Source organism: Argentina anserina, chromosome 3 (assembly GCF_933775445.1).
Source record: "Argentina anserina chromosome 3, drPotAnse1.1, whole genome shotgun sequence".
Classification (NCBI taxonomy): Eukaryota; Viridiplantae; Streptophyta; class Magnoliopsida; order Rosales; family Rosaceae; genus Argentina; species Argentina anserina.
In genome coordinates this window covers 32,344,065-32,370,588 of record NC_065874.1, presented here as the reverse complement: position 1 = coordinate 32,370,588, position 26,524 = coordinate 32,344,065, and the positions used below count along the sequence as shown (strand labels likewise).

The 26,524-nt window shown below is 37.2% G+C and overlaps 4 protein-coding genes across 7 annotated transcripts; 2 read left to right on the top strand and 2 right to left on the bottom strand.

The window, feature by feature from the left end:
• The first annotated feature begins 602 nt into the window (after positions 1–602).
• LOC126788870 (cytochrome b-c1 complex subunit 8-like) lies at positions 603–1,816 on the top strand. Its single transcript, XM_050514880.1, has 2 exons — positions 603–814; positions 1,537–1,816. Exons 1-2 carry the CDS (start codon positions 645–647, stop codon positions 1,583–1,585), a joined length of 219 nt encoding a protein of 72 aa, XP_050370837.1. The 5' UTR covers positions 603–644; the 3' UTR covers positions 1,586–1,816.
• An 804-nt stretch (positions 1,817–2,620) lies between these two features.
• Positions 2,621–4,970, top strand: LOC126788867 (putative B3 domain-containing protein At5g58280). The gene is made up of 6 exons (XM_050514878.1): positions 2,621–2,793; positions 2,902–3,000; positions 3,077–3,135; positions 3,237–3,396; positions 3,542–3,748; positions 4,690–4,970. The coding sequence occupies exons 1-6, from the start codon at positions 2,662–2,664 to the stop codon at positions 4,918–4,920; spliced, it is 888 nt and encodes a 295-aa protein (XP_050370835.1). The 5' UTR covers positions 2,621–2,661; the 3' UTR covers positions 4,921–4,970.
• Positions 4,971–5,773: 803 nt separating this feature from the next.
• Positions 5,774–7,008, bottom strand: LOC126788869 (60S ribosomal protein L10). The gene is made up of 3 exons (XM_050514879.1): positions 6,423–7,008; positions 6,123–6,204; positions 5,774–6,009 (listed from the first exon to the last, which is right to left on the bottom strand). The coding sequence occupies exons 1-3, from the start codon at positions 6,932–6,934 to the stop codon at positions 5,941–5,943; spliced, it is 663 nt and encodes a 220-aa protein (XP_050370836.1). The 5' UTR covers positions 6,935–7,008; the 3' UTR covers positions 5,774–5,940.
• Positions 7,009–14,259: 7,251 nt separating this feature from the next.
• LOC126788865 (probable LRR receptor-like serine/threonine-protein kinase At1g06840) lies at positions 14,260–22,882 on the bottom strand. Of its 4 annotated transcripts, none has more exons than XM_050514873.1 (21): positions 22,713–22,882; positions 22,187–22,382; positions 21,621–21,771; positions 21,238–21,309; positions 20,984–21,055; positions 20,648–20,791; positions 20,471–20,542; positions 20,264–20,335; positions 19,983–20,057; positions 19,418–19,486; positions 19,211–19,279; positions 18,980–19,051; positions 18,684–18,770; positions 18,414–18,482; positions 17,665–18,167; positions 16,887–17,045; positions 16,232–16,515; positions 15,943–15,994; positions 15,529–15,782; positions 15,286–15,420; positions 14,260–15,158 (listed from the first exon to the last, which is right to left on the bottom strand). In XM_050514873.1, the coding sequence occupies exons 2-21, from the start codon at positions 22,296–22,298 to the stop codon at positions 14,808–14,810; spliced, it is 2,874 nt and encodes a 957-aa protein (XP_050370830.1). In that variant the 5' UTR covers positions 22,299–22,382; positions 22,713–22,882; the 3' UTR covers positions 14,260–14,807. The 4 variants fall into 4 exon arrangements, with proteins under 4 accessions (XP_050370830.1, XP_050370833.1, XP_050370832.1 ...); XM_050514876.1 differs by having other exon boundaries at positions 15,529–15,779; XM_050514875.1 differs by lacking the exon at positions 22,713–22,882 and adding an exon at positions 22,635–22,700.
• Between the last annotated feature and the right edge of the window lie 3,642 nt (positions 22,883–26,524).

Sequence of the window (26,524 nt, the reverse complement as noted above, 5' to 3'; positions counted from 1 at the left end):
ACTTCAACTTAATTCTTTTTTAGCAAAAAAAAAAAATCAGTGTTAATTCATTATGGACGAACAATTCAAGGACTTTATTCTTCATCCACCCAATTGCACTTTCTACTCCCTCCAAAACTCAGTCTTGGATTTTTCTAAGGTGGTAGTACTCCAAATAAATGTCATCAAAATCGTATTTTGATCTAATTTTCTTTAGACAATATTTTAATTTAATGTAATAACACCTTTCACAATTTCAAAAAAAAATTTGAAGATGAAGAGTAGAATGAGTAAACCTAGGTTGGATTTTTTTTTATTGAGTTAATGTGAAAACTAGAAGAAATACAATTTATATTATTGTAAAATTATTTTGTTATCATGGTTTGACTATAATTGAGTCAAAAACACGTGTCATTAATCTGAGAAGTGGGCTAATGAGTGGGCAAATGGGCAACAAATTTACTTCCAAACTCATGCTTTTAAACCAACCACGTGTCATCACAGAGATCAGTTCAAAGAAAGAGAGAGGAAACGCAGCGTTCTGGGCCAGTGGGGCCTGGCCCAATAGATCACTATTAAGTAAGAATCAGACTCTTCTCGTCCTCCGTTTTGCGACTTAAAATCTCAGAGAACCGGAATCGAATTTGAGAAGAAGAAGAAGGAAGATGGGGAAAATACCGGTGAGGATGAAGGCGGTGGTTTACGGGCTCTCGCCATTTCAGCAGAAGGTGATGCCCGGTCTCTGGAAAGATCTGCCGTCCAAGATCCACCACAAGATCTCCGAGAATTGGCACAGCGCTATCTTCGCCGTCGGACCCGTCGTCGGAACCTATGCGTAATCCTCACGACCCCTAAACTCTTTGATTTATTCTCTTGATTTTGTAATCTTGAAACCCTATAATTGAATAATGGATTGCTTTGTTAGAAATTATGGTGTGTATTGCTGTTTGTTGGGTCATTTCTCTGGAGATTGTGGATACCCAATTTTAGTGATTGTGGAAAGTTTGAAGCTTTGGTGGGTTTGATTTTAGGGTTTGTGTTTGAATAGGTTAGGAAGAGGGGGGGGGGGGGAGGTGGGTGCTTTTTGGTATTTGATATGCTTGTGTGCAATTGGTGAATGGCATTGTTCATCACTGGGGATTCACATGCTTTTCATGTTGGTGATTAGTTGATTATATGAGGATTTTATCGAGTATGTGGTATGTGGTATTTATGGGAAGTAATAGCTTGTGGGGTGCTGTACATACTGCACAAATATATATAATCTAAGTTTAATCATATGAATGCATAAGTGCAAAACTATGTTATTTATTCATGAACAACGATTGTGTATCATGAGACTAATCGTTTTCATTTTGAGGCTTATGCAAAACATCTTAATGTTTAGTTATACATCAGGTTATTGGATAGTCGGACTTATTCATGATTGCCCTTTGTGTTGTTGTTTTCCTAGTGCTGGTCAGTGTAGTCTGTTCCACTTTCTGCCTCAAAATTATTGTCTAGTCAATACTATTATTATCTTTCCTGGTTTAGGCTGAATCTCCAAAATGTATGCAGGTACGTGCAGAACTACAAAGAAAAAGAGAAGTTGGAGCATAGGTTCTGAAGTCATACTTTCAATTGATGTATTTTCCTGTTCATGCAAATAATTTCAGTTTTTAGGTTTTTGGCTTCTGTTCAAGTTGGTGAAACTTGTACTTACAGGGTTAAGCTATGGTACTTGGCATTCCAGTTCTTGTCTTGACTTGTAGCCGTTAAAGTGACAATTTTTTTGGGTATTGCTAGACCTTGAAAGAGTCTAGAGCATTCTGAGAGAATAATAATTTTAATCATGGCTTATCTGCCCATTGCAGTACAGCCAATTACGATCTAAATCAACTATTTTGATATTGAAATCTTTGTTTACTGTTCCTTTGTTTGTGCTTGCAATTGTGACCTTGCTCCATGGTGCACTTTGGTCATCTCCATTAGATATTTACAGTCCATGATCATTGTGGATCTGACCAGCAAATGATCACTGTATGCAATAAGTTCATTTGTGGTTTGCCAATGATTTTGTAGGCAAGTGTGCCACGATATTAGATCTGAAATGAAAATATACCAATTATCAGCACTACCGTATAAGCCATACTAATTGCTCGTCAGTTTTCAGCAAGGATGTTCTATAGGATCTTACAGTTTCCCCAGTTCCAGAACAAGCTCCTCCGTTCTTTTGAGATAAGATTCTTCACTGGCATCTATTGCTTTTTCTATTAGGTAAGAATGAATGGAGTTCTGAGATTGCTTTGCTCTACTTGTATGCTTTTCAACTCGTTTATCAACTTCATAGATTGCTTTATCAAACTCAATTCTTGAAGACTTGAACCCAGATTGAACATGATGATCTGCAACAGGGTAAAATGGGTAACAATCTAAAAAAAATCCCCTTACTGATGTAAAAAGTGAAATTATGATGACCAAGTTACCTACACCGTTCCCTATGAAACAAAGAGACGAAACGACGTCGTTTGGCCATAGGCAAAAGGTGAGACTTTGAAATTCAAACGTCTTATACAACACAGTGTTAAGCAGCAGCAGCCCGCCCACTACTTCCACACGTTCATTACTCTCTCTCTCTCTCTCTCTCTCTCTCTCTCTCTCTCTCTCTCTCTCTCTCTAGTTTTCGAAGCACCCAAAAAAAAAATGGTGGCCGCTTACGAAGAAGCTCGTAACAAACGCCTTGAAGAAAACAGGAAGAAGTTTCAGGAATTGGGGATCACCCAGGTTTCCAAAACTCTCTCTGATCTCACTGCTTCTGAGAAGAAGCCCCAGCAGGTTCAAAGACCCGAACTTATTCCCTTGTTTCCTGTTGTGTGTTTACTAATGTACTTTTGTTTATAATTGCTGGGTATTCGCTAATGTCATTGTTGAATGTTGATGCAGCAACGGGTTTGGAAGCCAAAAGCAAAGAACACTGCTTTTGAAGTCGAGCCGAGACGTTCTACCCGTGAGCGGAACCCAATTCAATCATATGCTGATGAAGTAAGTGTTGGGTGTGATTGGTTAGAATCTTCTATGATGAAGAAAACCCATAACCCATTTTTAATGTTTAATGCAGGCTGACATAGGCCCTCCAACTAGGAAGAGGTTGAGGTCCAGTTCATCTACATTTGGAAGGTAGCAATAGATATTTGCTGTGTCAAATTTAGTTTGATAAATTCTGTGATTTGTGAGTATTGTGTAGATATTAGTAGTGATGTTGCGAACATGATTTTCAGCTACCTTGCAAGGCCTTTGGAAGAATGTAGAATGGCTTCTTTTGAAGAAAGGACTGCTGCTTTCAGAGCTGCAGAGCGGCTTCAAGAGAGTCTGCAGTCTGAACATCCTTGTTTTGTCAAATCAATGGTTCGGTCTCATGTCTATAGCTGTTTTTGGTTGGTGAGTTGCAATGAAGTTCTGTTTTTAGCTTATTAATGTTTGTTTTTGTTTACGATGCCAATATTGATTCATGTTGTGGCAAAAATAGTATTATAGCTTGCTTTTGCTAATCTCCGTGTTTACTGATTCATGTTCTGTTTACAAGGGTCTTCCTTCTAAGTTCTGTGAGGATCATCTCCCAAAATCAGACACTGAATTTGTTCTAGAGGATGAAGATGGCGAGGAATGTGATGCTAAATACATTGCCAGGAGAGCTGGTCTTAGTGGTGGTTGGAGAGGGTTTGCTTTGGACCGCAAGTTGGATGACGGTGACGCACTTGTGTTTGAATTGGTTGAACCCGCAAGGTTTAAGGTATGGTATATCCAAACACATTTATACACTGTACCATGGAGCTTATAGTCTAAAATCTATATCTCGAAAGTTGCACACTGGATTTGGGTACTGATTGACACCTAATGGGAAAGTTGAATCGTTAATGCTTTTTGCGCTATAAGGCAAGGCGTGCCTCCTTGATCTATGACTTGTTTTATAGTTACCTGCATATCATAAAAGCTTGAATTTTTTAAGGTAGTTGAAGTATCATGACGCTATTTCTGTTTCTTGAAACTTTAATATGATTGTATCTACAATCCCAGGCTTTTAGTTGCCTGTTTATTTTTCATTTCGTTATTTTGTTTTGGGACTGTTGTATATCCAGCTATGTTTTTTTTATTGTTTTTGAAATGATATTCTTTTATATGTGGATTCTTTGACAGAATTCGCATTCATTGATCTGTTGATGTCATTGCATTTGCTAAATGTATCTAAACGTGAGCTAAGAGGGTACTTCATGCAAGACCCTTCTAGACCTGGTAGAAATATGTGTGGCACCCTTCACAATTTCATCTTTTTTTGTTCAAGTTCTAGCTTCTTTAGAAATTTGCTATTTTTTAACTGCAAAATTTGCATTTGGGAGCAACAATTCCGTTGAATAAATATCAAAGGAATTCAAATATATCAAAGTAGACATTTTTAACTGCATGGTTTACAACTTTTTTGTTTTAGCCTTTTATGAAGCTGGAGAAGTCCCATTTCTAAAATCTGGTTCAGACTTTCAGTTCTCCAGTGCTTGAGCATATGTTTGTCCGTCACACTTATATCATCAGCTCTGCCAAAAGACTGATGCATAACGTTTCCATTATCTTTTTAAGTTACAATTTATGTCATTTGTAGATTGGTTTACAATTTTATATGTGCTTGGGAATGTACACTTTTATACCTTTTCAGATATTGATATCATCTTTTATGGGCAGATCTACATAACTAAGGTGAAAACTCAAGAACATTGCAAGAAGGACAAAGTTAAGAATGCTGGAAAGCCATCAAAGGCGGCCAAGAAGCCTGACCGAGACTGTAAAATATTAAGAAGGTCGAAAAGAGCTACCAGTCCTGAAATAATTGACATGAAAACTCCACCAGAGCTTCTACCGGAGAGCCCAAAAATTGAAGCTGCAGTTCCATATAAACTGAGAAGGAGGGCATAGTGAGCGAGCTTGTAACTAAGAAAGCTTCACATCTTTTGGCATCCCCTGACATTCTGATTCTCTCATATGGTACTTATTAAAAAAATGGGGGAGTATTTCAGTATTTAGGTTACTTGATCACGCATCTAGTGGTTCTGACTTAAATTAGAATATGGTTGATCGAGCTTTTGGCTACAGATCCAACTTATGAATTTGGCTTATTACGCTAATGTTAATGAATGTTTAGATCCAATCTTCATGTCAGCAAATGATCGAGCATCGTTACCAAAATTGGGCGCTGTTTATCAACCTAATAGGTATCGCCAGATGTAAGGAACTTTGCAATGGAATTATATTATCAATTCACCAAACTTATATCATCTGCAGGTCAGCCATCATACCAGATTGTTGATACAGAAATTAGAACTTCCACAACAGAGAGAAAGTTGAAGCAGACTTTTACATTTCCCAAAACTTATATGCAAGATAAAAGATATCGTTTTCAGTCCCAATTTTTCAGAATACAGACCCTTCTACAGGTCTACGTCTTATCTCCAGCATTGATGGATCTGATGGCGCTTGATCACAGTTCCATTGTTTTGAATCAAATTATGAGATTATTTGTCAAACTATGGTACGATCCAGATTGCGATCCCAGTTTGTCACGACCATGCATGCAACATTGTTTATACAGCATAATCACAACTGCTGCACTTGTGTATTGAATCACCAAGAGTTGGGGGAAATATTTACCATCCAAATATCTAGGATGCAGTGAAACAATTTTGCCTAATAATTTGATGATAGCACTAGAATTATAGTATAAGCTAAAAGTTTTTTGATAACAGAAATCAAACCTCCCTCGGAGAATATGACTTAAAGCAAAATACTAATTCCCAAAACTTGTGTACCAGATGAAAGACATAAGCTTTCAGTCATTGAAATACAAAATGCAAATATAGAGTACTTTAGAGTCAACAGAATTTAAAGCGCAAACAGAAATTGGATTACACACGAATTCAATTCCTAGAAAAGATGTTCTTAAGCAGCAGCGTCGATGAATGCTTCCCCAGGTTTACGCAAGGCCAAAGATCCATGGCATCCCAAAAGCTGCAATCACCACAACAGAGAAATAAGTTTCTACGCAAGAACCCAGATTTCACATAGCAACAAATTTAACCACATGACTACAAAAGAGATTCACTTCTTGGAAATTTACTGACCTTGGCATTGACACCATCAGGAATGATGCGTGCCTCTGACTTCAACCTCACATAGTCCACTCTGTTGAACTTGGTAAATCCCCTGAAAATTAACAAAATTGAACATCATATTCAGTTCCAGATTCACAATGAACAGACTAACATACCACAGATCACAACAAACCACAATCCAATATGTCAAACATCCAAACATCATACGCAATCGAAAATCTCATCAAATATGTCAAACATTCAAACATCATACGCAATCGAAAATCAATTAACCAACAAACAATCAAATCAGAGAAACCGAAAACTGACCACTTCCTGCTCTCAATGATCTTCTGGCGACCAGGGAACTTAAACTTGGCCCTCCTCAGCGCCTCACAGGCATTGTTCTTGTTGCTATCCTTGCACCTCACAGAGAGCAACACCTGTCCGATATCAACCCTAGCGCAGGTCCCGAGCGGCTTCCCGAAGGCTCCCCTCATACCAGTCTGAAGCCTATCGGCTCCGGCACAGGAGAGCATCTTGTTGATCCTGAGCACATGGAACGGGTGCACCCTAACGCGTAGATGAAACGCGTCCTTGCCGGCGAACTTGGCCATGTACTTGTTGCAGGCGATACGCGCCGCCTCCAGAGCCTCGGACGAGACGTTCTCCTTCTCCCAGGAGACGAGGTGGACGCAGAACGGGAACTCGTCGACGCCCTTCTTCTTCATCCCGACGTCGTAGATTCGGATCTTCGGGTCGGGCACTCCGCGGCAGAAGCGGGACTTGGGGTAGGGCTTGTTCTTGATCTGGCGGTAGCATCGGGCGGGGCGGCGACCCATGGCGGCGTCGGCGGAGAGGTTTGGGTTGAGCGGCTAGGGTTTGTGGGGAGGAGAGAGTTTTGGGGTTAGAGAAGGAAATGAGGGAATGCGATGTATTTATAGTACTGGAGGCTGGGATTGGTTTGCCCTACTTCTTATTTGGGTTGTGCGTATGGGCTTGCGTCATCGTTTGGGCCGTAACAACCGACTTGAATGTGAGACCCAAAAGACAATTTGGGCACGGAAACCCCTTTTTTTTTTTTGTCGAATAATTTCCCAATGAGTTATAAGTTTTGGTGTAAAAATATTAGAATTAGGTTCAGCTTACCACTTAAATTTTACACTTAAAATCAGTTTATCTATTTTTTAACTTTTATTTTAATCAGTTCATCCTCTATATTTTTAAATAACATCAAAGAAAAACAAAATTCATATTTTTATATCCATTATATTGATAATTATGCTACGAGACATAATTCTAAAGCTTCAGTGTTGTTGTTGGAAATTTTTTTTTGGTCTTGCATTATATTGAAGCCTTCTTTTGATAGTTTTTTATCGGATTTTAACTAAGAAAATCTGAATTTTGTCATTTTTTGATATCATTTGAAAATATAGGGGGTGAACTTATTAAAATAAAAGTTCAAGGAGTGAATTGATTTTGAGTGTAAAATTTAGGAGGATAAACTGAAATTAATTCAAAATATTAATCAAGATGAGGATAGTTTCCTATGAACATAAGAAAGAAGATTTTTTTTCAGAAGGAAGAAAGAAGATTTTTTTTCAATTAAATTGCTGGATTTCGTGTGCTACAATTTGTTAACAATGATATGTTAGTTAAGAGCGAACAGGTGCTAAGGATACATGTGGATTATTGTTATAGTCTTGGTTGAGATTAGAGTCATTAGACACAACAAGATTGCGGCCAGTTTTTGCATAGAAAGAATGGTTGAACTCAGGAAATGTGACGGGGCGGGACTATACTTTTAGCACGATAATCCGACCTCAAATATTAACCAGTTTTACAAAACCACTGATATATATTTAGCAGAGCCATGCTTACAAGAATCAACTAGAATGCGAAAAGTAGTTAAATAGATCACTAACAGTTCCAAATGTCAGTTCCCTACATTCTTCAGGAACTTTGACATGATTGGGAGAATACTAGAGTAGTGTTATTTGTAGCTACGAGCCTACGACCAAGTCTGATGATAATCGAGGCTCCAATGGCACTGCTGGACTTGAGTCAAGTGGCCGGTCATCTTCTACCACTTCTTCTTCTTCTTCCTTAGTATCTGAGCGACTATAACATACATCTTCAACATGATATCTTGGGTCATCTGAGAAACGATAAACGTTCCAGTTCCACCTACTGTCGTAGTTCTTGAATTCACAAGTTTCAGGAAATTACCAGAAATTCCCCAAATTTCAGACTTAAGTTGATGTGGTACTGGTATATATACAGCTAAGAAGTTAGAGCTGGAGACATAGTAGACGATAGTAGCATTGGTAGGATGAAGATGGTGAACTGAGTATCATGAATTCCGAGGTTACGTTGATCTTTGTGTAATTGAAAAGTATTGATCTTAAATAACATGTCAAGCTAGGAGATGGCTAATTTTATTAGAAGCACATAAGCTAAAACGTGTGCAGAGTTGAGAGCAAAACTTATTATATGAACATCAATCTTGTAGCTTTAACTAGGCTAATGAGCTAACTTAATTAGTATCACTGTGCGTCAAGCTAACCCTAAAAACTGGATCCAAAGAATCAACTCTTGCAACATATAGCCTTCAACTCTAAAGTAGGCAAGTGAATTTGAATTCACAAAGCAAATAGAAACCCATAGTTAGATCTACATTAAAACATTGGAGATTGCTAGTAGATAATAGAAGGGTAGAGGAAAATGATCATGAACTATGAGCCTCATCTCAACCAATATATATACAAGCAAGCTACTAGCTACTGCATATCATCAAGTTCAGATTGTGTTGCAGACATCATCGTATGAAGCTGAGCTATTTGCCATTGAGGGTGTTTGCAAGTCAATCAGAACCTGATAACTGCGGTTAAGACCAGGGGAGGCTTTAGGCCTTTTGGTTATGGGAAGAATGGTATTGAGAGTTGGTGGTACTTGCCACCATACCTAATTGGTATTTGGTTGTGTGGTGATTACCAATAGTATGGCCCGGTATGGGTCTCTATTAGAGTTAGTGGAAAATGTGGTGGAAAATGTGGTTTGTGCATTTGTGTCTTTCCTATATATAAGTCTTATGAGTCTCTGTTAGAGTTAGTGGAAAATGTGGTTTGTTTCTTTCCTATATATAAGTCTCTTGTATATGGTTTAATTCACAATATACAAAACTATCTTCATCTAAAATATCTTTATGGTATCAGAGCATGACTGTTTATAGACCTGTCTCTTTGAGCTCTTTTCAGTCATGGCTGATATGCGAGATTCCAGTAGCAGCTCAACAATTTCTTCTTCCCCAATCTCACAAATCCCAAATCAACGCCTATCTTCTACGCTCCTTAATGAGCATAATTATCTTTCTTGGTCTAGATCTATAACTCTTGCTCTCAGTGGTAGATCCAAGCTTGGATTTATTACTGGAAGTGTTCAAATTCCTGAGCCTTTATCTGTTAATTATGAAGCATGGCTTAGCAAGGACCAGCTAGTCATGTCATGGCTCCTAAACTCCATGGAACCCGCCATTAGAGAAATCTTCAATTATTGTGAATCTTCTCAGCATCTCTGGAAGGCTGTGAAAGAATTGTATGACAACCAAAATCATGTCGCAAAGGTGTTTCATCTGCGAAGAGACATCACTTGTCTCAAGCAAGGAGCAAGTACCTTCGTTCATCACCTTGGCAACATCAAAAGCATGTGGAATGAGATCGATTTGTACAGACCTCACACCACTGACGCCACCATCCTCTAAAAGAGAGCAGAAGAAGACAAGATCTTCCAACTCTTAGCAAGTTTGGGCCCTGAAAATGAGGATTTGCGCAGCCACATCCTGATGTTGTTTGAGTTTCCTACCTTGACAAGCATCTGCGCCACCATTCAACGAGAAGAAATTAGGAGAGTGATGAATGAAGATTCAAAAGCTCATGCCTCTGAAGCAAGAGCCTTTGCTAGTGATCATCGAACCAATGAGAAGAAGGTATACAAAGGGAAGTGGCTTGAACTGTTTTGCACTGTAATTGTCAGGGGCATTTGAGAGAGAGAGATGTTAGATCTTGCACCCTGAACTCAAGCCAAAATTTGATAAACCAGCTAGAGATGCTTAGTCCAACTTCAAAGTACTAGTTCACAAGGAAAAATTTCCTCATCTAGTTTTGGAGGTCTCTTGGATTTCACTGCCAACCCAGCTGCGTTGATAAATGAGTTTGCAGCCTATCTTGAACTCAAGCAAGGAACTAAACAACAATTGAATGATGGAAATATTGCAGCTTTGGTTGGTAAATTTGCTGGCTTCTTATATGAGGCAGATGAAGTGTCACATGATGATGTTCCATATATCTTGAAAGCTTCTCTACTGCCTTACATGCTAGCATTATGAATGATTTTTAGATAATAGATTCAGGGGCCACTGATCACATGACTAACCAAAATTCTAAGCTTTAAAATTTTGAAAAAAATGTCCTCTCCTTCTCTTGTGTATGTTGCCAATGGTAGAGGTGCTCTTGTTTTAGGAAAGGGAAAAATAAACATTTTATTTGAAATTATACCCTCCACTGCTTTGTATGTTCCTTCTTTTCCATTCAAGTTGATCTCTATTGGTCGAATCACTAATACTCTAAAATGCCTTGCCATTTTTTATCCTGACAAGGTTATATTTCAGGACCTAGCAACCAAGAATCTAATTGGTGAAGGGTTTTATCTAAATGGTATGTACTATCTCTCAAAGGAGTTTAGGATCCCCCATAGTCATTCAAGCAAATCTCAGCTTAGCTCAAGAACACCAACTCTGGCATCAACGTCTTGCACATCCATCAGAACGTGTTTTGTCTTCTGTTTTTCCAACTTTATGTAAAGAGCAACTTCAGTGTGAAGTTTTTCATCTAGGCTACCTTTTAGTTCATATGTATCCAGAGCTACCAAACCATTCGAAATTGTTCACTCTGACATTTGGGGACCTGCCCCTCTTGTTTCATTCGATGGTTATAAATATTTTGTGACTTTTGTTGATGACTTCTCTCAAATAACTTGGTTATACTTGTTAAAACTCAAAAGTGATTTCATGTCTGCCTTCAAAGATTTTTATAACTTTGTTACAACCATGTCTTCATCTAAACTTCAAATCCTCATATCAGACAATGGCTATGAATATATGTCCAAAATCATGTCACAAATTTTTTTTAAGTACAAATGGAATCATACATCAGACAAGTTGTGTAGGAACACCACAACAGAATGGTATTGTTGAACGTAAAAATCGTGATCTTCTTGAAAAAACAAGGTCAATCATGTTTAAAATTAATGTTCGAAAGAGATTTTGGTCTCAAGGGGTTCAGATAGCTGCATATCTCATTAACAGACTGCCAAGTAGGATTTTGAATTTTAAATCTCCATATGAAGTTCTCAAAGGTAGAAAATCAATATCTCTCATCTCAGAATATTTGGATGCATATGCTATGTTCATGTTCAATCTATTCACAGGGATAAACTTGATCCAAAAGCTGTTAAATGTATCTTTCTCGGTTACTCTTCAACTCATAAGGGTTATAAAATCTACAACCCTCACACCAAGAAACTGGTAGTCTCAAGAGATGTCAGATTCATTGAAAACATTCCATTTTACAGTGCACCAGTTCTATCTCCTCAGGGGGAGTACTTCCTTGATTTTCTTTAATTACCAATCAGTGGGGAAGAAGTGGAAGCAAGTAATCCATCTCAGCTGGTCCATACAGGTGCAGCTGACACTAAACAAGATGAACATGATGAAAGTAATTCTGGAAATTATTCTGATGGCTCAGAAGATCCGGACGATGTTGCAGCTGAGTCTGAAAATGCATTTTCAACTCTTGAAAGTCCACATGAGACTGATGATGATGGTGTTATTCACTCAAAAGAAGTTGTTGATGATGAAGATCAAGCCAATCCCACTGAGAGAAGATATCCAAGTCGGATTAGGCAACCTCCATTTAAACTGCAAGATTATAAAGTTTATTCCTCCAAATATCCAGTAGAGAATTTTGTATGCTACAACAAAGTTTATTCTTCTCATGGAGCCTTTCTCTCAGCCATTTCAAGTTCTGCTGAACCAAAAAATTACCAGGAAGCAAGTGAGCAGGTTGTTTGGCTACTGCCATGAAAGAAGAACTTCAAGTTTTGGATGCCAACAAAACTTGGAGTGTAGTTCAACTTCCAGAAGGAAAAAGGGTTGTTGGTAGCAAATGGATTTTTAAAACGAAATTCAGGTCAGATGGAAGAGTTGAAAGATATAAAGCTCGATTGGTGGCTAGAGGATTCACTCAAACCTATGGGGTGGATTACAAGGAGACATTTACTTCTATGGCCAAGATGAACACAATTAGAGTACTTCTGTCTATTGCAGTAAACCACTCATGGCCCTTGTATCAAATGGATGTAAAAAACGTTTTTTTACATGGAGAATTAGAAGAAGAAGTCTACATGCAGCTTCCTCTAGGTCATCCTCAAGCAAGTGATCCGAGACTGGTTTGCAGTCTGCACAAGTCTTTGTATGAACTGAAGCAATCTCCTAGGGCTTGGTACTCTAAGTTAAGTTGTGTTTTGGAAGCTAATGAGTTCAAAAGAAGCAATGCAGACTCCTCCATGTTTGTGAGAATTGGTCAGCATGGCAAGTTGGTGGTACTTGTGTATGTTGATGATCTTATTATTACAGGTGATAATGAAGAAGAAATCAATACTCTTAAACATTCCTTGCATTAGAAGTTTGCGATCAAGGATTTGGGAGTGTTGAAATACTTTCTCGGTATAGAGATTGCCACTTTAGCTAAGGGTTTGTTTCTCAATCAGAGAAAGTATTTACTGGATCTTTTAGAAAAAGCCAAGATAACAGATTGCAAGCCTAGTGTCACACCTCTTGACACCTCTTGACAGCAAGCTGAAACTAGAAGTAGAAAGTGATAAATTCAACAATGTGGAAATGTATCAGAGGCTTGTTGGAAAGTTGATTTATCTCACCATAACCAGACATCTCATTTGCAGTGAGCTTGGTGAGTCAATTTATGCATTCACCTACTGAGGAACATTCAAATTGTCAAGAGGATTCTTCGATATCTTAAAGGTTCTATTGGTTGAGGTATATTGATGAAGAACAATCATCACACCAAAATCATAGGATTTTTTTATGCGGATTGGGCTGGAAATTCATGTGATCGTAAGTCAACAACTAGATATTGTACTTTGGTGTGAGGGAATCTGGTAACATGGAAGAGTAAGAAGCAAAGTGTTATTACTCGTGTGCTTAAAGCTAAGTATCACGCTATGGCTTCTATTGCTTGTGAGTTGATATGGTTGAAGTTTCTCCTTTTTGATTTAGGATTTTCTCATGCTCAGCCTATTTCCATGTTTTGTGACAATGAAGCGGCAATGCACATTGCTGCCAACCCTGTTTTTCACGAGCGCACTAAGCATATAGAGGTGGACTGCCACTATGTTCGCTCTCAAGTTCAAAACAAAGTGATCGACACTGTGTTCACTCGAAGCCATGACCAGTTAGCAGATTTCTTCACCAAATCTCTTCCCTCAGCTCAGTTTCTTGGAATTCTTTTCAAGCTTGGATCCATCAATCTTTTGAATCCAGCTTGAGGGGGAGTATTGAGAGTTAATGGTACTTGCCACCATATCTAATTGGTATTTGGTTGTGTGGTGATTACCAATAGTATGGCCCGGTATAAGTCTCTATTAGAGTTAATGGAAAAATGTGGTGGAAAATGTGGTTTGTGCATTTGTGTCTTTCCTATATATAAGTCTCATGGGTCTCTGTTAGAGTTAGTGGAAAAGGTGGTGGAAAATGTGGTTTGTGCATTTCCTATATATAAGTCTCTTGTATATGGTTTAATTCACAATATACAAATCTATCTTCATCTAAAATATCTTTAAATGGAAAACTGGGGTTAAGTTTCTGAAGACAATTAATTGAAACAATGTATGAACAAACTTCAAGAAAATTATGTGGGGATTGTCCACGGCTATCCTCCCCAAAGGCAATTCCGTCTATCTGATCTGCCATCAATGGCAGTTAAGAGAGACCAAACACCAACCCCAACTATGAAAGAATAGGATTCACAGGTTCCAGTTGATCATATATATATATATATATATTATGAATTAGGGACACAAAAAATAAAACATAGGCAACTTAGTGGCTTCCATCCATCAAAGATACTCTGCACCAAAGTCAAGTCAAATTTCAATTCCTTCTGCACCAGATCTTCAGAGATACTCTGTGCACCTGAAAATGCAGGTTCTGATCAGCAGAGTAGGAGCTAGCCAGCTGAGGAGGATTGACCATTGACCAAGTCTTTGCAGATGGAAAATTGGAAATAAGACTCCCATGGAGAATTTCTGGTTTTCCGAGAGCAGTGCAGTGACCCAGTGACTGCAGTCTGAGTAGGATTAGCCATTCACCAAATTTTCAGAGATGCAGATGAGACTAATATTGACTATGCACACGAGTTCAACTGGGAGAAATAAGAAATCTCAATTAAAATCTACAAGGAGCAATTGTTTTGGTGCACTACTGTTGTAGCAAAAGGGTACAAAAACTGTACATCTCCCTCTAACTATCATCCTTACAAAATATTACGGTTAACAATGAAGGCTGTACATAAATCAGGATAAAAAATGTGAGTCAGATTATAATTCCAGAGAATAAAAGCGAAATCCTGCTACGGTTCCTGGCTATCTTGGTGTGATTGTAGGTATGACTCCACTAATAAGGTCACTGCCAGAGACATCTGAAGAAACATATGGATTCTTCCCGGCATTGGATGAAGATGGTGGATCACTGACTACCTTTCCGGTACTACTACTGAGCACTGATTCAGTTGTTATGCTGTCTGTCTCTGGCATCATAAACCAGATGTTTTCTAGTTCGCGAACCACCTCTGCCATCGAGGGTCTTGCATCAGTCTCATCTTGACAACACTTGAGAGCTAAACTCAAGAACTTTTCCACACAGTCAGAAGGATAAGACCCCATTCGGCTATCGATAATTGAGAAGATCATACCGGATTGGAATGCGATATTTACCTAAAGTGAAAGAAAACTGACGTAAAATAACATGAAAATGTAGATTAAGAAATGAGGTTGTGTTGTTTACAACTTTACATAGTAATTACTTGATATGGTTCATATATCTACTTATAGAAATAGTTACCTCTCGAACAATGTTTTTCCCATGTGAGATTGGCTGCATTCCGGTTAAGAGCTCCAGAAATACAACACCGAGGCTATAAACATCACTCTTATCTGTTAGTTTATGGGTTAAAAAGTACTCTGGATCAAGGTAACCCTACAAAATCAAACAACATAGTAAGAGAGAGAGCAGGAACATTCCTTATTTTCCCAAAAGACATGACCATTCAGGTTCTGATCATGCCAGTAGAATTTAGATTCTTACAGGTGTCCCCTTCACTACTGTGGATACATGACCAGGCGTATCCCCTTCAAGATCAGGTACTGGGGCAAGTCGGGAAAGTCCAAAATCAGCAACTTTTGCCACAAACTTAGAGTCCAACAATATATTGCTGGCCTTGATATCTCGATGAAATATTGGAGGGTTGGCTTCCGTATGTAGGTAGAGGATGCCCCTAGCTGATCCCAGAGCAATTCTCAATCTCATTTCAAATCCAAGAGGTTCTTTCGACCGAACTGCTATACAAAGTATCAATTATATGTTAATAATCTCATCTGACTTTGTTCATTTCAAATAAGACTCAAAACTCAAATGCTCTATCACTCGTTCTAAGTAAAATCTTATTGAGACAAAGCAAAAGGGAAAGGCGTAATGAAAAGTTAACTGTTAATCGTTTACCAGAGAGGTGATCCCTTAAAGTGCCATGGGACATAAACTCATAAATCAGCATCTGCAGATCAAAATCAATACACCGTTAAGCTTTTCCAAAATGAAAGTTTACTGGTTTAAAAGGCACCGACAGAAAAGCAAGTGCCAAACATTATTGATTCCTAATATTGATGGAAATTATCTCCTCAATGTTCCGTGACAGACCAATTTCAGATGAGCTTATAGTCTCAGACAACATAGATTTCCTTTTAAATTTGGAATGAAAAAATCTTTAGAAGAAAAGGTTAATCTCAAGTACCTGTTCACCTTCTTCATCACAATATCCAACTAAGGAGACCAGATTTCTATGATGTAAGGGTGATAATAGTTCTATTTCTGTTAAAAACTCCTTCTCACCCTGCAATGATCCTTCCTGTGCACGTTTTATGGCCACAAGTGTGCCATCAGCGAGAGTGCCCTTGTAAACCTTTCCATAACCACCTTGGCCAACTTGAGCAGAGGTGTTAAAAATTTTCGTAGCAGAGGCCATTTCTCCATAAGTGAAAGCCTTAACTCCATCAATTTTGATGGAACTCTTCGATTCTGCATTTATACAGAGCACGATGTTAAAATTGAACTTAAATAGATAATAGACCAAGAGGCACTGTGCCTTCCCAATCTTGTCACATTATTATATATTGGGTCATCAGTACAAATCCTAGGAGCTACAGGGTATTTACAGTATCAGAAACCGTATATACAGGTCATGATTCCTACCAACGCCCTTCAGGTGTGGTTAATCATATATCATTATATATACACATAATTCTACTACATAAACAAAATTGTATGTGTCCAGCCACTAGACAGAAGGGCCGAAATGAGGTCACAATCCGTGGCCAGCTTAAAGTATGCTTTCCTTGGGAAATGATTATCTACACAAAAACCATTATCTCTATGACATAGATACTCACTGTGACGTCTTCTTGAAATTGCAGGGTGATTCCTCTGGTGCCTTCTCAGTATATATAAAGAGACAACTGCAGATAATGCAACAGCAGCGGCAAAAGTTCCTACTATTATGCCAGCCAGAGCACCCTTGCTTACACCAGATTTCTTAGAGGCGGAAATTACTGTGAATCAATAGATCGATAGAACCATGAGCCTTGACAAACAAATAAAAATTCACCTAAATGACCATATATGCATACACAACCACTCACAATATAGTAGAAAAAAAATACATAAATTTATATATATATATATATACATGCCGCTTCAGGTGCAGACGTCCGCACCGTGCGGATTCGCCGATTCCGGCGACGGCAGGCCGTAACGGCGCGGCGGACCAGCACAGCCGCACTACCCACCTCCCGGCGATCCCGTCTGTGCCGGCCGGAGCTCCATCGGTGGCCCACGGCGGCCGGAATCTGTAAAAATCAAGTTTCTGGGCAGATTCCGGCGATTTAGCGATTCCAACCGCTGTGGGTCGCCGATGGAGCTCCGACCGGCACAGACGGGACCGCCGGGAGGTGGGGAGTGCGGCTGTCGTGGTCCGTCCGCCGTTGCAGCCTGCCTTTGCCGGAATCGGCGAATCCGTACCTTACGTAAGGTACGGACGTCCGCACCTGAAAATTCTCATATATATATATATATATATATATATGCATAAATAGGCAACACACACGCATATAAACTAACATGAAATCTGTTTTAAGGAAACAACATAAATATGAGGCTTTTGAGACGCACCATTTCTGTAAGGATCCAATAGAGTGATCCAAAGCAGCTCATAAGGTCCAAACAATTCACTGTCATTAATGTTCCATGATGTGAACTTGTGAAGGATTCTTTGGACTTCACTTGTATTAAAAGTATGCGAAATATTAACATTATCAGCAACATATACAGGAAAAAGCTTCAGCGATATTCTCAGTCGAGGTCCCTTTTCCCATACAAAGGACGGAATGTCCAGTTGATCAAGATCTAAGAAGAGACCAGATGTAAGATACTCCTGAAATCTATTTCTGTAAGGGCGAAAATCAGTGAATCCAGGACTTTTCAACCGATATTCAATTAGTAGTGGAGCAGCACAGAAACAAACTACAGGAAGGTATTCGTAAGGGGGCGGGCATGCTTGACTTGGACAGCTAGCAGTAGAGTTGGTTGAACTCTCACTGTCATCTTTATCGTCAATTTCAGATCCACAAATATTGTCCAGGTTAGCATTCGAGCAAACTGGATTTCCGTGAAGCCTGAAAAATTATGATCAAAGCACAATGTGATCAAATGCTGGTATATGGTGCACTACTCAAATATCTAAAAGAGCATTTAGATGTGTTAAGGAGCAGATATGTAAGTTTAACAAATAGTCTAAGTACAGATGCTAGATACATACATATGTGTATGTGAGTGAGATATATATGTGTGCGCGCTAGCGAACAGCATGGATTTCAGTTAACATTATTAATGTATGTAGAAACCCAAGTCCAGAAGCAAACCAGACAGTGACATTCTGTGGGATTTGGGTAATGCCAGATATATTTGTAAGCTGATTGTTCTGCAACTCCCTGCAATATCAGAAACCAGACACCGCCTCTTAGAAATTTATTAACAGCATACATACAAGTCAAAAAAGGAAGTTAAGGTACATTCTTCGATTAGAAAAGAAATTGGTATTAACATAATTCAATACGACGAAAATTAAACACAACATCAGTGACCCACTCACTCTTAAATCTTATGAGGTGTAAAATTTTCACAGTTCTTACAATATTAGTCTTTCTGTTGCATTGAGTGTTGTATTAATCCAAAGGGATGCTGGAACAATTCCACTTAGTGAATTGTTTGCAATGGACCTGCCAAGCAAAATAAATCAGTTTATTCCATTAAATAGTATGTAACTTTGTATAACTGGAACTACTACAACATTTAATATAATTGTATATAATGTAGCTCCTCCAGTATTCACAGGGAAGGTCAAAGCTCAGACTTAGCCCAGTAAAATCAATAAACAATGCAATGAACCGTCATATTGCAAAATAATGAAAGTATTACTATCACTCACAATCTTTGCAGCTGTGGAAGACCAGCAAAGTTGGCAGGTATGCTCCCAGTAAGAGTGTTGTTAGATAAATCTCTGTGGACAAGGTTCACATGTTAAATTAAAAAAATATATTGCAATACAATTAAATCAACTATATGAGTGCCTAAAGCACAATGACACATCATTTAGAATAACTAACTATAATTCATGGTAAGTGCCAAAAGGATGTATATGCAAGATACATAGTCTTACATTGTTGTGATGTCATCTGACAGTTTTCCTTGGGGTATGGATCCATTCAGCTGATTCCTACTTAGATCTCTGAAAGTTTATATCAATAAGTACTGCATCAATAAGCTATTGATCTTTCCCATGCGTATCACATTCTACTGGTAATTTGTACAGCCATAAAATCACTATAAAAATGGAGTACGGGGAGCAAACATTGAATGAACTCACAAATATCCAAGTTTGGGTATCCGACTGAAATCAGGAATGGGTCCTTGTAAGCTGCAGTTCCTGAGACTCCTGCCAAAACCAACCAAAATACGAACATATTCAATTGGATATAAATCATATAATCCTCATGTTATATGCTTAGTAAACACTCCTTTCTGTTCGTTCAACAGAGTACAAACCACACAATAATGGAATAATCAATGAAAATTCGTGTCTTTATTATTTATGTGAAGTAGCAGAATAACAGATACAATTGATAATTGTATGACGCAAATACACCACCTAACAAATTTTAGCAGATTTATCTGCTTTTTGACTTTTTGTTACTACTTTTATAGATAAGCTCTATTCAAATGTTAGAAACAATTGCACATGGCTTCCCAACAAAATTATACCTAAACCTTATACTGGTAGTACACTTCAACAACATATAGTCTTAGCAATATTAAGATAACCTCAAGGCTTTTAGCTTCACACCTGAAAGTGTGCAATATAGCAAGTAAAAATAAAAGGAGATGCTAGAACCTAGCAAGCTGACAGGTGTAGAATCAGATGTTCCACTTACAACTTCAACAGGTTAGACATATTGCCATAAGAAGCTGGAATTGTACTCCCATCAAAGTTGTTGTTGTCAAGTTGACTGCCAAATAAAGATGATTGGAGTAAGAAACTCGAAATAGGATTACATATATTACGATGAAAAACAGAATATCCAGAAAAATTATTGACCAAAAGGACACAAAAATCAAAAGGAATGATGAATACATGTTACCTACGTAACAAAAAAGTAATCATAAGGATATATAAACAAGAAAAAACTAATGTGGAGTATGAAGTAAGACATACAGTATCAACAACTTCGGCAGATCCGAGAACTCCGGTGGAAGATACCCAGATATGTTGTTGTTGTCAAGAAGACTGCAGCATTGGATTCATTTATTTAACATAAGATGGTCATAATATAGAAAATGAAGAGGAGCAACAACAATAATAAGCTCAGCTAAAAAAAATTAAGATTCTGATTGGTCACAAGGACATGCTTAAGCAACTTACAAGTGGACAAGGTTCGGTAATCTGGAAAGCTCAGATGGAATTTGCCCACTAATCGAATTGTTGTTCATGTGACTGCCCAAAAGAAGGATAACTTGTGAAACAGAAGAAAGAGAAATGTAAAACTAATCGAAAGTAAAATTATCACATATTAGCTACAGCAGCATTTAAGACCCTCACAAGTGCTTGGTTTTGTTTAAATTAGCAAATGATTTAGGTATTGGTCCAGAAATGTGGTTCGAGTCAATTTGTATTCTGTCCAAGTTCAGAAGATAACCAAGCTCTTCAGGCAGCGGACCTGACAACTGGTTTCCATTCAGCAGCCTGTAAACACAGAATATTAGGAGTGAATAGATACTGAAGCCTTTTTAATAAATTTAATAATAATACAGGAATTCTAAGCTTATATGGGTTTTTAAATGGTTTAACACAAATGAAAAGTCACGAATGCCAATGTAGACTGCCAATATTTAATCTATCCAACTCTTGCCTAGGAAACCAGACAAATTAACTTACAATAGTTCCAAAGACATAATGTTGCCTATCTCCTTTGGAATGCTTCCAGTTATTTTGTTCCACATAAAATCCCTGCAGCAGAATACATGGAGGAATATGCATCAGAAAAAGAGAAAATCGCTAACATAGAAGCCGGGTAGTATTGATTGACAAGGTTCTCCAAGAATTATCATTACACTACTTTCTTTACCAAGAACGATATAAAATCATACAGCAGTTCCAGTTTTTCCAATACTACTGTAATAGAGCCTTACAATATCGTCATATAAGATAAGCGGCCAAGCTCTGGTGATAAAGTTCCTGAGAGATTCATAGCTATCAGTTGCCTGTAGTAAAGAAGTTGAACTAGTCAGCATAAGACATTTATCTGAAGCATAAACATGACCACAGCGTTATTCCTAACATGAAACACTAATTAAGTCCCTGATCTCTAGGTTACTTTTGGGACAAACGAAAGATCAAATTGATCAATGTTTTAATGCATTGTTATAATTCTGCAAGCTTGTCTTTCCAAGCATAGAAGTTAGAAGTATGTTTGATGATTTCTTCCACAGTGAACGTGTAATATCTCAAATTCTCAACAAAGATGGAAAGAAAAAAAACAAAGGTGAAAGTGTATATCCGCATTCAGTCATACAATTCTTGAACATGAAGATATCCATCATCTAATGATCCATTGAAGCAGAAAACGCCTGTCCAGTTTGAGGTACATGGATCCCCTTGGTTCCAATTGCTCAGATTCTTGTTGGGATCAATCAAACTTTTCCATATGGCCTTCAATGCCGTCACTGAGATATAAAACAAATGATAATTGACAACCCCATAACAAAAGGAAAGATATTCTGATCAAAACAAGGTAATTTCTCCAATTTATACATCATGAATGACTCAATCAGATATTATTATTCAAACATAAACGCGTAGATACTAATTTCATTGCAAACATCATATGCATGTAAAGTAAATTGGAATCGTACATATTCATCAATCCATCAAGAACAAAGTAAACTGGAAGATCCAAACAGAAAGCTTCATTCATAAATTGAATCTACCAATATGCACAAATGAACAACTCATACTCCTAATTAAAAAATTATAGTACAAACTTGCGTGATAACAACGTTTATTCCCCATACAACTAAAACTGCTGAACAAACAAGGAATCTTAAAATTGCAAAGCTGTGTAAAACATAAGCAAAATACCTTCTACCGGGTCTGTAATCTCCTGCTCTTGTGCGCCACTAGCTTGTAGTGAAAACCAGAACAAGCACACGGCCAATACGGCCACAGACATCCAAGCTCTGAATTGATGCATTCCCCTAGTGTAGATAACACTAAAATTCTGATGTACCTTTTATAATCCAACTACTGAAAATCATGCAGAATTCGAATAGTCCCTCTGGAATAGCAACAAGCAGCACAACAAAGATAGTAAATTGAATTAATGGGCAACCGAAATAAAGGCAAAACCTTCACATCTTGAACACTTGAAATGAACTAAAATAATCAATTTTCTACTACTCATTAAGCTCCAAATACTTGAAAACAAGACATGGGAATCAAAAAAGAAAGAAAAACCATATGCCAGACAGCTTGAGACAGAAAGGATGAAACCCAATTGCCAGCAAGTGATAAAAATATAAGAACAAACCTCAACTGGCCATACCCAACAAAAAGTCTTAAACTTTACAATGATACAGAGATATAAAGCTTAATGAAGAAAATGGACCTTGTGCTTGGTATACATCTGACCAGGTCGCCATAACTTCCAATGCTGCATAGATGATGGATGATGGCAATAATAACCATCATTTTCTTTTGCACCTTTTTAATTATACCTGCAAAATTGGAAGAAGAAATAATAAAAGAGAAGTGGGTTCTTGGTGAATGGGTTGGGTTGACTTTGTGTTTGGGAGGTTGGCTGATGTTGGCAGAGCTCTGACATTGTTTAGTGTTTACTGTTTAGAGGAAGCTGACGTCTGAGAAAAATGGTGGTGCCAACTACCGGGACAGACGATTAAATTTTAGTCTGTCCATTATTTTCGTAAGATTACCAGAATAAATACAAAATCATTTTCTATGTTAGTGCTCCATTTTTGCATTTGCTTTTGTATTTTTATCTGTGAATATCATATCAATGTTCAGCATATTTGTAATAGTGTTTCAAAACAATAAATTTTAAATACACACCTACTTAATACACCACACATTTATTTTTATTTTTTTTGTATTTTATTAAATACACACCACAAAGCACCCACAATATCTTTAACCAAAAACACCTTATAATTTCGTATAATTAGTATGTTTTAATATATAACGATCAAATGTTCTAATTGATTATTGGCAAATTCTTGTCTATGTACATAGTCTTGTTCTTCAAATTCCTAAACATGAAAGATGTGTTTGGATGAAGGAAAAAAGATTAAATTTAATGAAATTAGAAATCTATAACGTTTTAACATGGAAAATAATTTTATTTGACGTATTCTAAATTCGAAAACTATGAACCCTTTATGGATAGATATAGATAATTGAAATTTTCCACTTCTTATTCCATTATCAACTTTCCATCTAAATTCATTTTCTTGCTTTATTAGTTTCCAAAAAAAATCATTCTAAAGATTAATTTCTCTATATCCTCTAAATTTATTACACATGTCTGTTTTGGTCATTTGCATACTTATAAAAATTGATTTGAGACCTCAATACAATATGGATGTGTATTAAGTAATTATGGATGTGTATTTAAAACTTCTTTTTCAAAACAGACATAATTTGTAGCATTTGAACAAGTAAGAAAAGATCAAAAAGTTTAATGAAAAGAAGAACACCAACGTATAAATTGTCTCGCACAACAGTCATGTATGATAATAATTAAAAAAAATGAGATTCTTGAAGGTAAAAATTCATTATTTATGCGATGTTAAAAAGTCAGTTAAACAAGCCAATTACGCATTCTTAATTGTAATATTTACAAAAATCAATTGGGATTGCTCATGTTATTAGATCAAATCGTACATAACTCTAAAACTTTGATAAGATAAAGTTGTGTTATATGAGATTCTCCTGTCGTTATTAACTATTGTAAAGAAATGTGAGCATCAGTTTTTAATACTTTTCCTTTGTTTTGTAGCAGTCGGCAGACTGCATAGAGCAGTTTAATTAGGCAAGCTAGAGATCTAAATTAGAATTATGATTAAGTAGGTGGCGTCGATATTTGAATAGAAATTTCAGAAGAGTACTAAAAGAGTTAAGAGGCATATCAGGAAGCAATGACATGAGCAGAGATGAACGCATGCAAGCTTGGAAGTTTGATTGTTTGAATATGGTTGAGTGCTTCACAAACATCTTTTATATATCATTGGACTAATCTATATATCAAGTGAGAACACACATAATTAGCGAGTCAAGTAGCATGGTTTGATGACTTTGATCATTTCTGCATGACATAATCTTGTTCATCAGCAGGTAATGACCAAATGCCACTTAAACCGAATTCCATGGTAAAGCTTACATGTCGTTTTAGATAATTAGGGGCATCAAGCTAGTGTTTCCACGTCTACAAGTAGACGCCGTTCAGATTAATATAAACATCTCACATCATGTTTGACTACTAAGGGCATTAATATGATTTCAATGTAAACAAGCCAACCATATATTTCATCACATCTTTTCTAATCACGGTTGAGATTTCAACTAGTGTGATTAGGAGTACGGAGTACCTTTCAAGTAATTAAGTTTGACCGGGAGCTAGGTACTTTCGTGGCCGGCTTTTAAATACAAGAAATATGTCACATACTCGATCTATTAGATCATCTATATTGATAAAGTTAAGTAATTCAATGATTTGTGGGAAGAACTCGTTTCAAGTTAAAAATATTGAATCATTTCAATCATGCCAGTCATCTTCCGATGTAACTAATAGTAAAAAATACTGAATCATTTCAATCATGCCAGTCGTCTTCCGATGTTACTAATAGTAAAAAAAATACTGAATCATTTCAATCATGCCAGTCGTCTTCCGATGTTACTGATAGTAAAAAAATTATTGAATCATTTCAATCATGTCAGTCGTCTTCCGATGATACTAATAGTAAAAAAATACTGAATCATTTCAAATTTTCAATCATGCTAGTCGTTTTTCGATGTAACTAATAGTACAGATCTAAGAGATTACAGGTTTAATATTCAGACTTAAAAAAAGAACACGTAGTTGGCTTGATCATCTGGCACTTACTTGCAACAGTCAATGGATCAATTCATCAAAAAACAGTCAATGGATCAAGATTCGCCAAGTAAATATTACTTTTTAGGAGGTCATTTTGCCTGAAATCATACAAGGCGAGTTCAAATCGTTGGGACTCTTGTGAATATTTTATTTAATGGGAATCAAATCATTTAGTGGTAGCAAGTACGTTAAGCATAGAAATGATTTGTATCATAACTTATCTAGATCAAATGTAACTACTAGTAGTAATAACATGTACACCCTAGATAGCTCGATCATTTGGCACTGCTGCCTTGATGGCTTGATCAGTGGAGATCCCAAAGCCCTATATACCAAAACAAAAACATTGTGGTTTGGCAACAAATTAATAGGAGGTGAGAAAAGGAAGCAAATAGAGTGGCAATCAAAGAAAATGCCACCCAATTGTACATGCAATTATGCAAATGTCTTTGACCATGTGGACCTTCAGAAGAAACTAATCAAACTATTACAAATTGAAATGAAACTTAACAGCCTGAAACTGAGAAATGGACCGTGAACGAGCGGAAGAAGGGCACCGTAAGTAATAAAAGACGAGATTGTCTAGTAGATCGGAACCAATAACAAAATGGTTCTGATCTACTAAACCCTAAAGCAGCAGAAGAGTAGCAAAAGAACAAAGATGCTGGTAAAAAACGCCACAGTTCTAGTCGTAAGAAACTGCATATGTGGCGGAGGAGAATAAGAAAGACATGGTCGGATCCATGGCTAGATCGTCATATCTCATCTTATTTCTAGCCTCGTTGGCCTTATTTTGATGCTTCCGTTTGGGTTCTGACTTTATATGATCTTAATCTAATAGCCTATAATCAGTGAAAAACAAACCTAAATTAAATAACTACCAACACACTGATATACATAACCAAACAATTTAACAGAATGGTTCAACACAAAGTCACAGAACAATTCAAAATATCTAGAATTCTATATTTCTATTCCAGCAATTCATTATTCATATATCAAGTTTTTAGAAGAAGAAATCATAATGAATTAGGAGGTATTCCAAGCATATGTAACCGAGGGATTGAGAGAGAAACGCATAAACCCTAAATGGCAAAAATTCTCAATTCGATCATGACATCCAGTGCTCGCTAGAGGAGTGGAAGCCGCACAGAACTCGTTGATGGAGTGTAGAGCTCAATCCATAGGTTCCAAATGCGATCAATCACTATAATTTATGAATTAGTGGTGTAGTTTTTAGGGTTAGAGATTTAATTTGGGGAAAAAGAAGAAGAGAGAAGAAGATCAACAAAAGAAAAAAAATTGTGGTC

Bases quoted from the DNA above. Each gene is read 5' to 3' on its own strand.
- LOC126788870 (XM_050514880.1), top strand. From the start codon at position 645: ATGGGGAAAATACCGGTGAGGATGAAGGCGGTGGTTTACGGGCTCTCG. The intron at 815-1,536 runs GTAATCCTCACG...AAATGTATGCAG, and splicing joins CCCGTCGTCGGAACCTATGC to GTACGTGCAGAACTACAAAG.
- LOC126788867 (XM_050514878.1), top strand. From the start codon at position 2,662: ATGGTGGCCGCTTACGAAGAAGCTCGTAACAAACGCCTTGAAGAAAAC. The intron at 3,136-3,236 runs GTAGCAATAGAT...CATGATTTTCAG, and splicing joins AGTTCATCTACATTTGGAAG to CTACCTTGCAAGGCCTTTGG. The intron at 3,749-4,689 runs GTATGGTATATC...TTTTATGGGCAG, and splicing joins TTGAACCCGCAAGGTTTAAG to ATCTACATAACTAAGGTGAA.
- LOC126788869 (XM_050514879.1), bottom strand. From the start codon at position 6,934: ATGGGTCGCCGCCCCGCCCGATGCTACCGCCAGATCAAGAACAAGCCC. The intron at 6,205-6,422 runs GTCAGTTTTCGG...GTTAATTTTCAG, and splicing joins ATCATTGAGAGCAGGAAGTG to GGGATTTACCAAGTTCAACA. The intron at 6,010-6,122 runs GTCAGTAAATTT...TGGTGATTGCAG, and splicing joins CTGATGGTGTCAATGCCAAG to CTTTTGGGATGCCATGGATC.
- LOC126788865 (XM_050514873.1), bottom strand. From the start codon at position 22,298: ATGCATCAATTCAGAGCTTGGATGTCTGTGGCCGTATTGGCCGTGTGC. The intron at 19,052-19,210 runs GTAAGACTATGT...CCTTGTCCACAG, and splicing joins TCAGATGACATCACAACAAT to AGATTTATCTAACAACACTC. The intron at 15,995-16,231 runs GTACTTGAGATT...TTTGATCTGCAG, and splicing joins GTGATGAAGAAGGTGAACAG to ATGCTGATTTATGAGTTTAT.